Genomic DNA, 12,306 nt, shown 5'->3' on the forward strand with positions numbered 1-12,306 from the left:
CCAGAATACACTTGAGGTCTGACAGAAGTACATTGATTTCAATGGGATGTGGTGCACACTATTGAGACTTTGCATGTCATGATCATTGCAAGTGGCCTAAAAACTTGCAGTCTTCAAAAACAGTTGATATAAAGAAAATAACTGGTTGCTAATCTCTTCCTTTAATTTGGGATTGAGACATAGCACTATATAGCCCAAATCTATACAACCGGCAGCATGAGACATGACGTAAACTTTACGTTAGCTGTGTATTATTCCTGAAAACATTTGCAGTGAAATTTCCCTTTTAAATTCTGTCATGACCAACAAGGACAACTACAAAATGGTATATTCACATGATTAACTAGTGTATTTCTTTAAACTACCTTTCCCCTCTTTTTTCCCCTTATACTGTATACACAGTGCATTATGAGGGTGTCAAAAATGGTGCAATTGCACCCCCTTGTGGATAAAATAAAACTCTTCAGGTAGGAAAATAAATGAAAGATGCACTGACACACACACACAGGGAAATCACTACATAAATGTGATTGTATAGGAATCTTCAACTCTTTACATCTCCTTCCCATCAAGTTTTACAATTGGCATGATAATTGCGTTTCAATAACAACACTTTTTGGTTAGAGAATTTGTATTAGAAGGCAGAGAATCCTATAGGTTCTTTGGAAGCCATTTGAAATACAACATAGAAACTTGAATTCAACCGCAACGTACACAGACATCTACTCTGAGCACAAGGATGCATACATGAATTGCTAGTCCTATTCAAATTCGTACAGAGATGGCCAGTAAGAGCCATTCTCGTGTTTTCGTTGCCATCTTTGGTTAGAAAGTTTACATAATCCCCTTTTTATGTGTTACCTTATGAGGTTAGCATGATTATTTTACTGTAAAAGTTAAAACGTCAAAGTAAAACAATCATTGCATTCCAAAATGTAGATCACATTAACAGATGCAGGACAAGCCCCAAAAGATTGCACCAAAATGTAGACAAAAAAAAAGTTAATGTATTTTCTTTCTGGTCCAATCCAGCGCTAGTATACCACAAACTCTGTGATTACAATCACAGTATTAAAAGGAGACTCCCTATCAATAGATCATGTATACACGATTAGGCTTTACACAACAGTATGTACTGTATAGTGGTCAACTGACAAATTCACAGAAGAGTCAACAAAGGTCCTTGGTTTGATGAAGCAGCAAAGTCACATGTATTCATGGGTGGATATAGACTTTCATTAGTAGACAGATTGGACCATACTGATAAATCATCACAACGGCCAGAAGTTTTGGGGAACTTTGAGGCCCTGTGCTCTTACTGGTATTTCCAGCATTGTCCACTAATGTTGCTGCGAGTAGGAAATGTTCTGTAATTGACACAAGCTGTTTCCAATCAAAATCAATCAATGTCTGGTTGTGCGTGTGTGGCCGGGGAGGCGTAGCTCTGCTAATCTGAAAAATTGCACAAAACGGATTTGGCAGGGAATACTATTTGTGGATCAGTGATTCTACACCTCACTTTGCTCATGCTGATCCTCTCCAACAGACTCGGAAGTTAAAGCTTAAAAATTGATCAATTAGGGGCAGTTAAAAAGGGGAGAATCAATTAAACCGGCTACCCCCCCCCCCAAATTCATTACAATATACTTCCATGGTTGGTTTCATTGTTGTGTTTACACAGGCATCCCAATTCTGATATTTTTTCCACTAATTGGTCTTTTGACCAATCACATCAGATCTTTTTTAAGACCTGATCTGATTGGTCAAAAGACCAATTAGTGAAAACAAGACAAGAATTGGGCTGGCTGTGTAAAAGCAGCCAAAGACTCTTCTTTAACTGACCCCAATTAAAAAATAAATGCAAACATTTCCGAGTCCATTGGAGAGGATTCGATCCACTTGAGAAAAGTGAGGTGTAGAATCAATGATCTACAAATAGTATTCCCTGCCAAATAAAAGGCTTTGTGCAATTAAGATTCACAGCACTACGGCTCCCAAGTCTAAGGCGATCCTCCCACCAAAACACACACGCACAACCCGACATTGATTGATTGGAGACAGCTTGTGTCAACTGAATAACATTTCCTAGGATTTCCTACGTGCAGCAAACCTAGTGGATAATGCTGGAAATAAATGGTTAAAGCACAACACCACAAAAAGTGCCCCAAACTCCCGGCTCTAGTCATCACAAGTACAAACATATTCCACAAAAGTGGAGATAAAAATTGTATAGCATAAAAAAAAAAATTGAGTTTTAGTTTAACGTTACATAAAGCTATTAGCAGCAGTTAGTTTAAAGCTAAATTAAGTATTGCATGGTTCATAAAAGAGAGTTTAAAGGGTGTGATATAAAAGTGTATGAAATACAGTACATTTACATTTTAGTAGATTATCTTATCCAGAGTGACATACAGGAGCAATTAGCGTTAAATGCCTTGCTCAAGGGCACGTTGACAGATGTTTCACCTAGTTGACACGTGGATTCGAACCAGCAACCTTTCAGTTACTGGCCCTACGCTCTTAACCACTAGGCTACCTGCCACTTATATACAGTAGCTAAAGTTAACAACAGATTTTCTCCTGCATTATTGGTTCTTTAAAAAAAGAGTATAGAAAATGGAGGAAAATTGTATCGTTTCCCTAAATACTTTGGCTTGACCACTACTTCAGCTGAGGGGAGGCAAAAAAGCCTCCTTGGCGACTTGAGCTAGCAGATGCCTTGCTCTTGCTTCCAAATCTGTAAAATTACACAAGAAAAAAAAACATGAACCTCCATCACCAGGAAGAAATACAACAGACAGCTAAATACCCATTCAAGGACAGATAGAAGCACACATTCAGCGAATTAAGCACTGATGTAATCCAAGCTAATGAGAATTAAAAAATGTAAAGGTTGACAAATGTATCACCCACGAAACACACAGAAGGAACATTAATCAAAACTAAAACAAACATCAGGGTCATGTTAATTAGGACCCGCAATAGAAAACGTTTTGGAATGTTAAACAGTCATTAGCATTTTTTATTGGACCAGGTACCCCCTTCCTGTTTCAGTAAGTTTTCTTATTTGGCTCCTAATGGAACACAACCCATTTGAGACGTGCATTAAGATCTTGGGGGGGCCCCTATGTTTAGAGTGTGCTGCTTACATGGTGGTGTTTGACAGGGTCTTCTTCATTCGCTGGGACAGGGAGCTGGAGGAGGGAGTTTTGGTCATCTGGTGTTCTGGAGTGGTCAATGGCCCCAGCATGCTCACTGGTTGAGGGAGAATTAACACATTCAAGAGAACATGACCTCAGACTGGAGAATATTGTGACATCTTTTTAGCACATTCCCCAAACACTACGGCCATAAAAACATTCAAGTTTGAGTTAAAATAAAGGATAAATGATATGTCTATGGGCCATGGAGAGACTGGTTCTCAGTAGTGTTTACCTTTGTGGTCAGGAGTGTTGTAGCAGTTAGCATTGCCCTTGACCATGTTGTCTGCGTGGGCCTGCTGCTCTACTGTGTACTGGCTCCAGTACTCATGAGGAAGGTCCAACAAGCGCTCCATCACCTGTTTACATCAATAGGAATCAAAAACCCTGTTGTGTGGAGACAAACACTAATTTCTGTATGGTGAGAATCATTCTTATTAAGTATTGAAAGAGTACTAAATTACAACACAAATCGTATGTTAAAAACTAGACAGTTGATAACCTAGTGTCCACATCCTTCAGGAAAAATAAAAAAACGGAAGAAAACAAACCGTACATTTAGCAGAGTCATATTTGTATAGTTCCACACATACCCTTGGTTGTCTGTTGGTATCCTGCAGGATGGTCATGGGGTCTGGTTCTGGGACGGCATGGCCTACCAGGGTGGGCCCGAACACTCTGGCCAAGTTGGTGACGTCCATCTTGGTATCTAGTACACGCTGGGCCACCCTAAAAGAACCAGAAGTCAACAATTTCAGAGAGACTCAAGTGAACGGAGCTTCTGCAGTGCCTTGTGAAATCAGGACACTTAAACTTGCCTTTGATTATGGAGGGCGGTTACCACAGAATTGAAAATGACATTGACGGTTACATTTACCAAACATCCACCACCACAGTTTACAAACAAATACAGGTAGGGGCAGCACTTTTGCCTGGAAATAGAAAGTGACAGATTTGCAAAGTGACCGTGAAGGGGTGGAAGCGCTGCCGTACCTCTGCAGGTGGATGGCTAGATAGGCCAGAGTGTCTCTGTTGGGTTGGGGCAGCTCACTGATGGTCTGGTAGATCAGCGCCAGGCTATTGTCATCATCCTGAATTTCTGTGGACAAGACAAGAGTGATAGAGGCACTCCATAGAGTAATCACAAGGTAAGGAAACAAATGTGTAATTTTGTAATTTGGGTGAACTATCCCTTTAATGTATACCTGAATGCACTTGAACATAACATCTACGTTTTAAAATCTATTTAACCCCTTAAAGACAGCCGACTGCCAAGGACAGACCTGCAGCCACCATGAAGGCGCGGTTGAGGCGGAAGGTGAGGAGGGGCTCAGGGAGGTTCCTCAGGAAGTCCTTGAGGAGGCCCGTGACACAGTGGATGTCATCCACCTTGGCCAGGGCCGGCACCGTCCTCCCCCGCAGGAACCTCTCCTTCAGCTCCTTCACTATGCGCCCCTCGCCTGACACACGGTACAGACCCGTCTGAGAGGGGCGGTGGAGAGAAGAAAAGAAAAAATGGGCAGGAATGTTAACAGGCAATAGGGACAGATATAACAGGAATTATCAAGGTAAAAATACATTTGTTACCAGAGCTAATATCTGAAAATATGACTGATGTTCTTTCCTTTTATCAAAGTGAATTTTGTAAGTGCTAAAATGGATGCTCACCTCATTTAAACCCCTGTGTTCGATCTCTTTGACACAGTGGACCACTAGGGCTGGGATCATGGGAGAGGAGGAGGGAGCGTAGTCTGCAAGGGTGCTTGGCTACAACACAAGAGAGTAGAGGTCGACCGATTAAATCGGAATGGCCGATTAATTAGGGCCGATTTCAAGTTTTCATAACAATCGGAAATCTGTATTTTTGGATGCCGATTTTGCCGTTTTTTTTATTTTTATTTTTTTAAACACCTTTATTTAACTAGGCAAGTCAGTTAAGAACACATTCTTATTTTCAATGACAGCCTAGGAACGTTGGGTTAACTGCCTTGTTCAGGGGCAGAACGACAGATTTTTACCTTGTCAGCTCAGGGATTCAATCTTGCAACCTTAGGGTTAACTAGTCCAACGCTCTAACCACCTGCCTCACGAGGAGCCTGCCTGTTACGCGAATGCAGTAAGAAGCCAAGGTAAGTTGCTAGCTAGCAATAAACTTATCTTATAAAAAACAATCAATCATAATCACTAGTTATAACTACACATGGTTGATGATATTACTAGTTAATCTAGCGTGTCCTGCGTTGCATATAATCGAGGCGGTGCGCATTCGCAAAAAAGGACTGTCGTTGCTCCAACGTGTACCTAACCATAAACATCAATGCCTTTCTTAAAATCAATACACGGAAGTACATATTTTTAAACCTGCATATTTAGCTAAAAGAAATCCAGGTTAGCAGGCAATATTAACCAGGTGAAATTGTGTCACTTCTCTTGCGTTCATTGCACGCAGAGTCAGGGTATATGCAACAGTTTGGGCCGCCTGGCTCATTGCGAACTAATTTGCCAGAATTTTACGTAATTATGACATAACATTGAAGGTTGTGAAATGTAACAGGAATATTTAGACTTATGGATGCCACCAGTTTGATAAAATACGGAACGGTTCCGTATTTCACTGAAAGAATAAACGTTTTGTTTTCGAGATGATAGTTTCCAGATTCGACCATATTAATGACCTAAGGCTCGTATTTCTGTGTGTTATTATGTTATAATTAAGTCTATGATTTAATAGAGCAGTCTGACTGAGCGATGGTAGGCACCAGCAGGCTCATAAGCATTCATTCAAACAGCACTTTCGTGCGCTTTGCCAGCAGCTCTTCACAATGCTTCAAGCATTTATGACTTCAAGCCTGTCAACTCCCGAGATTAGACTGGTGTAACCGATGTGAAATGGCTAGCTAGTTAGCGGGGTGCGCGCTAATAGCGTTTCAAACGTCACTCGCTCTGAAACTTGGAGTAGTTGTTCCCCTTGCTCTGAATGGGTAACGCTGCTACGAGGATGGCTGTTGTCGATGTGTTCCTGGTTCGAGCCCAGGTAGCGGCGAGGAGAGGGATGGAAGCTATACTGTTACACTGGCAATACTAAAGTGCCTATAAGAACATCCAACAGTCAAAGGTATATGAAATACAAATCGTATGGCGAGAAATAGTTTTATAATAACTACAACCTAAAACTTCTTACCTGGGAATATTGAAGACTCATGTTGAAAAGGAACCACCAGCTTTCATATGTTCTCATGTTCTGAGCAAGGAACTTAAACGTTAACTTTCTTACATGGCACATATTGCACTTTTACTTTCTTCTCCAACAGTTTGTTTTTCATTATTTAAACCAAATTGAACATGTTTCATTATTTATTTGAGGCTAAATTGATTTTATTGATGTATTATATTAAGTTAAAATAAGTGTTCTTCAGTATTGTTGTAATTGTCATTATTACAAATAAATTGAAATATATATATATATAAATAAATAAATAAATAAATAGGCCGATTAATCGGGATCGGCTTTTTTTTGGTCCTCCAATAAATCGGTATCGGAGTGAAAAATCATAATCGGTCGACCTCTACAAGAGATACAGTTATGACATGCAAAGTTTGGAGAAGGCATTCGAGACAAAGATGGTACCAATACAAATTCATGAATGGTGTCCAGAATATACCAAACCATACGCAGGTAAACCCTGAATCCGATATGAAGAAAATAGCATAATGGTGCTTATACAGCAATAACTGACCAAGTGTTGCAAATATGAAGTCTTGTCAATCTATGCACGTATAACTAACTACACAGGTTCAGTACCTCTCTGGTCCTGACGGGTGTGCTGCCTGTGGAGACAGGGTTGCACGGCAGGGGGCAGCGATCACGGCACTCGGGGTGAGCCACAATCCTGCAGTCCTGGCACCTCAGGCAGAGCTTTCCAAACTTGGTCTTCCTTCCGCAGGGCACGCAGAACTCTGACTTGATAACCTGAGTTAGAAGAGGGCCAGAACAGAGACTCTCGGCTTGAACGTGTAGATGTCGGACAAATCATTAGATGGTAGATAAGATTACTCAATTTAAGACTTAACTGGGTCAACAACCTCAAGTTAATTATGTGACAAAAATATTTTCCCAATGCTGTTAAAAAAATAAAAATAATCCTAAAAACAAGGTACAGACAAAAACAATAATGACAATGTGTACCGTTTTGGCGAGGAATTCGTGCTTTCGGACCCCGCCTTTGGCTCTGGGTGTTTTGAGTGGGGGCGGAGCCTCACTGCATTGGGTGCTGGGTGCCTCGCTAGCCGTCTCTGATTGGTCAATAGTAGTGGTACTGTCCCAGCCCTGAGGATCTGGAAGAACAGATATACAGTTACAGATATAGCAGGGAACCATTGTCATCTCCTTGAAATCTAGTGGCAGTTGCTGGGATTGACAAAAAGTGGTGTTTATGCACGAAACGTTTRCAAATAAGGATGAATCTAGGCTTGCTAGTGTCGTCTCACCAGTCCTGCTGCGTATCCAGTAGCCGGGCACTGTCTTGATGGTGGACACGGCCTCCACAGGACCTCCATTGACGGGCACTGTGATGGTGGTTTTGGTCACTATGGAGTCATTAATCTGCAATAATACATACATATCTTGTGATTGACAGGAAATAAAACTCATAAAGGCAAAAGCAGACACAGAAGCAACATCTACTTTTTTATGTAAAGATACTGGTCTAGTGACCAAAATCCAAATCAAGTGAGACTTGGGTCAGAAATTAAGTAATTTTGTAGATGTTGTATTAGCGTCACTGGAGTTAGTTTCAGAAGCCTGCATTGAGTAGTACCCTCTCCGATGTTCGGCCACTGGACCGGGGTTTCTTCACCACCTGCTGGGGTGGCTCGGCAAGGTTTCTGGAAGAGCGCTGTGGAAACAAATAGGAACGACTTAGCTAACCAAACTTTCAGATGACTGAGCATTGTAGATAACCTGGCACTTATGGCAACATTTCCACTCCATCCTTGACTACAGATCCTTTAGATATAACATTTGAAAACAAAATTAAGAAGACATGTACATTTCTATTGTGAATCTGCCAGGCTCTAAACTAAATAGTAACTCTCCACACACCCTTTTCTGGCGCTTCCTCAGTCGCACCGGCCTCATCACAGAGGAGTCCTACAGGGAATAGAGAATGGTGACTCCATTGTTCATGTTTAGGAGAATATTAGGTAGTATTAGTGTGGCTATATCTACATTTAAAAAATATAAAAACGCAACATGCAACAATTTCAAAGACTTTACTGAGTGACAGTTATATAAAGGAAATCAGTCAATTTAAATAAATTCATTAGGCCCTAATCAATGGATTTCACTTCAGGGAATACAGATATGCATCTGTTGGTGACAGATACCTTACAAAAGAAAGGAGAAATACATTTTTTGTGCGTATGTAAGATTTCTGGGATCTTTTATTTCAGCACATGAAACCAACACTTTACATATATGTTGCATTTATTTTTTTGTTAAGTTTATTTGATTAGTTTTTCTATTTTGGCATCTATTTTGGCATATTCATGTCTTTTTGTGATGGCGCACAACTACAAAGCCCAAGACAAATGGCCCCTTGGGGAAAATGTAAAGTGGATATACTTACCAGAGAATCATCCGTTTTGTCATAGCTAATGTCTGACAACAAGGAAGCAGATTCATCTATGGTGGTTAACCTGAAAGACATGACGGGAAGCTTGGTTATGATCACTGTTCTGAATCAGAACAATCTGGGTCATATTCACTAAGGGCCCGATTCAGACTTAGGAACTGTACTAGCCCATCCTACACACTTCTCAGTAGTTGGCATTCAGACTTACCTTATGCAGGTGCATAGCGGGCTTTGTAGGCGTGGTTCCCTTGCGTGCCCTGAATAAATGTCATTCAACTGCTGAAAACCCTCCCACTTGCTGGCCAACAGATTTCCTTATGGAGTTCATTCAATAGGGGTTTCAGTACATTTATCTAAAGCCATCCCTTTAAAATTTGGTGTACAATTAATTTGAATTTTCTCAACAGAATATATGGAGAATATTAGGGATCAATGAAAGAAAGCCATGTAAATACATGCATATTAATCTCATTTTCAGCACCAATTGGTCAATTTAAAAATACTCTGATCTTGTATGTCATTTAGAGTTAGGAAAGCATTTATTAATAAAAAAATAAAAAATGGTTTGGAGAGCCTTCACGTACTTAATATAGTCGGTGAATCAGAAATACAGTGGTTTGATTCATCCTGAAGGTTGCCATACTCAATTGTTCAATCCATGAAATATTAGAAGGTGAGAAAAGTGCAGAATAGGGGTTGAACTGTAGTCCTCTAAATCTACCCTAATAATCCTCACCAATGATGGAACTGTATGACAACGGTCCAGTTGTCGTGAACCGTGCGCCAGGCTCCAGGTTTATACTGCTACGTATGGTCTATATTGATTCAAAAAAGGCTACATGTCCCAAATTACTGTACAACTTGTAATACGTTAGCCTATTATGATCCACTATTCCTAGAGATCCACAGGGGATTTACTTTCCATTTACCCCCCCCTTTAACCCAGATCGGAATCCCCCCCCCCCCCTAAGCATTTAACTGAAGCAAACGGCCGAAAGAGGCGTTTCTGAATTCGTTCAAAAACAAATATTTCTTATTTCCCATTGCAAACTTCTTCTTTTTTTGGTGCTCTGATGAACACAGCCCAGACAAGGCTGATAAGGGGCCTAGTAGAGGAGTGTACAGTACCTGCGGCTGGTGTTGAGGTCGGTGTTGTTCTTGGCGGCCTGTGCGGCCTGGGAATGGGCGTTGAGGAAGGCCAGGGCCGAGCGCTGCTCCTCGCTCAGGTGGAGGCTGCTGCTGGAACCATCCGCCACCAGCAGATCCCGGATCAGCTGGATCTGACGCTCCTACGTACACGGTAACACACACACACAGTAACACACTGATCAGGAAATTACCCAATGATGTCATAGCCTTCCAAACAGTGTTCATACTAACTCATAGGCTTATTAAATCAGGCTGTAATGCACAATTAATTGGTATAGACAGCCTGGTGTAAATGCTCCTTACAAGCCAGAATGTTTAATAAAGTTGCATTTGAACTTACTCTTCCAGGTTGTCCGTGTGTTTGTCCTTCTTATGCTCGAACTTTGCGACAAAATATCCACAGGAAATGATTGTTTACCTGACTTTTTAGAGCGCCGGTGCTGAAGTTTACATTTATTTCGCCTGCCACACGCGCAAAACCATGTTGACTTCAGTTAGTAGGTATGCTGAAGCCAGCAAGTGTTTACATGGTTTTGCGCATGTGCCAGGTGATAGTAATGTCAACTTCAGTACAGACCCTCTAAAAAAAGTCAGGTAAACAATACTTTGTTGCAAATTTCAACCACCTGAAGGACCAACACAACAACCGGTAGACTAAATTCAAATGTAATTTTATTCTACATAAAAATACAAATAAAAAAGGTTTATTGTGACATACACCGGATAGTGAAATATGTTGTTTTACAGGGTCAGCCATGGTAGTAGTACAGCGCCCCTAGAGCAAATAGGGTTATGTGCCTTGCTCAAGGACACCGACATATTTTTCACCTTGTCGGCTCAGTTACTCAATCCAGCAATATACCAATTAACTGTGTATTACAGCCTGATTAAAATCAGAATAACTCGTAACTACTAACTAATTAACCATAGTGGTCTTCAAACTTTGCCCTCTATTTAACAATGAACATCACAAGAGAGCAGCATTTCCCAATAGAAGCCAACACAACTTTTATGATGTACCACACGTTTAACATACTGTCATTTTTCTATAACTGTACCAACCAGTTTCTCATAGTCAGACTCAGCCCGCTGGCGCCGTCTGATCTCCACATCCACCTGGTTGCGTGCGTGCTTCAGCTTGACCTCCAGAGCCCCCCTCTCAGTCTCCGTTTTGGTCAGCACCTCCTTGCATGCCCCAAGCTTCTCATCACACTGGAGCCACTTCCGCCTGCAGTCCTCAAAGTTCAGAGCCATCTGGATGAACTCTGGGCAGAAAAGCAAGGGGATGGTTATTGTTTAACGATCTGCCTTTTCTCTACAGACCTGTTGATTCCTTTGAAGTCAATCTCCCCCATTGTTTTGTTTTTTCAGGTGAGGAGTGTGTGTGGGGGGGAAATTAGATTTGCACCAGCTACTGAGAAAACCTGCGATCTCTGATATGCCATCCCTGATATGCAATGCCTGGAGAAACACTGATCTCCACCGTCAACCAAAAGCATTCTCCACTAGTCACTTACGTGGTTCGATGCCCTCAATGAGAATCTCGGAGTGAGCAAGCAGACTCTGGAACTGGTTGTGCAGGTTCAGCACGGTCGATTCCATGTCCTGATAAAGTAATGTTAAACAAATGACAAGAGGAACCAATCACGTGACAGAAACCCAGCAGGGGACTTGATAAAATATGTTCCACTATATTCCTCTCTGGCTTTAATTATTTGGTAGTTATAACGTGAGCTAGCAATTTAAAAAAATAATAGATAGGCTAGCTAGCGTGCGTAAGCTATTTTAACAGATTGAAATGGACTCACTTCCATTTCTTTTGCAAGCAGGCTAGCTAGTTAAGTTAGTTTACTTCAGTAAACAAAACTGACAAGAAAACAAAAACAGACACTTACTGCGTCAATCCTTCCTTAGACAGAGTCTCGCGGCTGATGTTTCCAACTGCTGTCAAAGGCAACTTTTATTGCAATTCTTGATAAACAAGTTACGTTGTGTGTCTAGCCACACCTGTCTTATCTGGTCCCAGGCATTTCAAAACCTGGCGCCAAGGAAGAAGGCGTTTCTTTGGTATTATTGACGCATTACTGCCCCCATCTGTGTTGGAGTGTAAGTATGCTTACAATTGATAGGCCAAAATACATTAGGCCGGCTATAGCATTTTAGATGCCCTAAACGTGGTGTTGCAAATTTCTTGCAATACCACATATTTTGCCATGACTTATGCCATAATGATATCTGAGTGAGTGTGACTAACAAAATCAATGGGAGTCCCTTGGAGGTGAGGGCCCCTGGGCACGTGCCCTGCATGCTCGGTCGGTATTAGG

General features: G+C 41.3%; 1 protein-coding gene across 1 annotated transcript; it reads right to left on the reverse strand.

Moving 5' to 3' along the window:
• Positions 1–503: 503 nt before the first annotated feature.
• LOC111962407 (rac GTPase-activating protein 1) lies at positions 504–12,032 on the reverse strand. The gene is made up of 17 exons (XM_023985482.2): positions 11,878–12,032; positions 11,500–11,587; positions 11,045–11,247; positions 9,962–10,122; positions 8,828–8,897; positions 8,302–8,349; positions 8,018–8,095; positions 7,689–7,803; positions 7,387–7,535; positions 7,003–7,170; positions 4,869–4,967; positions 4,484–4,682; positions 4,194–4,299; positions 3,794–3,929; positions 3,436–3,559; positions 3,150–3,255; positions 504–2,737 (listed from the first exon to the last, which is right to left on the reverse strand). The coding sequence occupies exons 2-17, from the start codon at positions 11,582–11,584 to the stop codon at positions 2,662–2,664; spliced, it is 1,923 nt and encodes a 640-aa protein (XP_023841250.1). The 5' UTR covers positions 11,585–11,587; positions 11,878–12,032; the 3' UTR covers positions 504–2,661.
• Between the last annotated feature and the right edge of the window lie 274 nt (positions 12,033–12,306).

Source organism: Salvelinus sp. IW2-2015, linkage group LG1 (genome assembly GCF_002910315.2).
Source record: "Salvelinus sp. IW2-2015 linkage group LG1, ASM291031v2, whole genome shotgun sequence".
Classification (NCBI taxonomy): Eukaryota; Metazoa; Chordata; class Actinopteri; order Salmoniformes; family Salmonidae; genus Salvelinus; species Salvelinus sp. IW2-2015.

What these genes read in the sequence shown, in the direction of transcription:
- LOC111962407 (XM_023985482.2), bottom strand. Translation starts at nt 11,584, where the DNA reads ATGGAATCGACCGTGCTGAACCTGCACAACCAGTTCCAGAGTCTGCTT. An exon ending in CACCCGTCAGGACCAGAGAG is followed by an intron (nt 4,968 to 7,002) that starts GTACTGAACCTG and finishes CTTGTGTTGTAG; the next exon opens with CCAAGCACCCTTGCAGACTA. An exon ending in CGCCTTCATGGTGGCTGCAG is followed by an intron (nt 4,300 to 4,483) that starts GTCTGTCCTTGG and finishes TCTTGTCCACAG; the next exon opens with AAATTCAGGATGATGACAAT.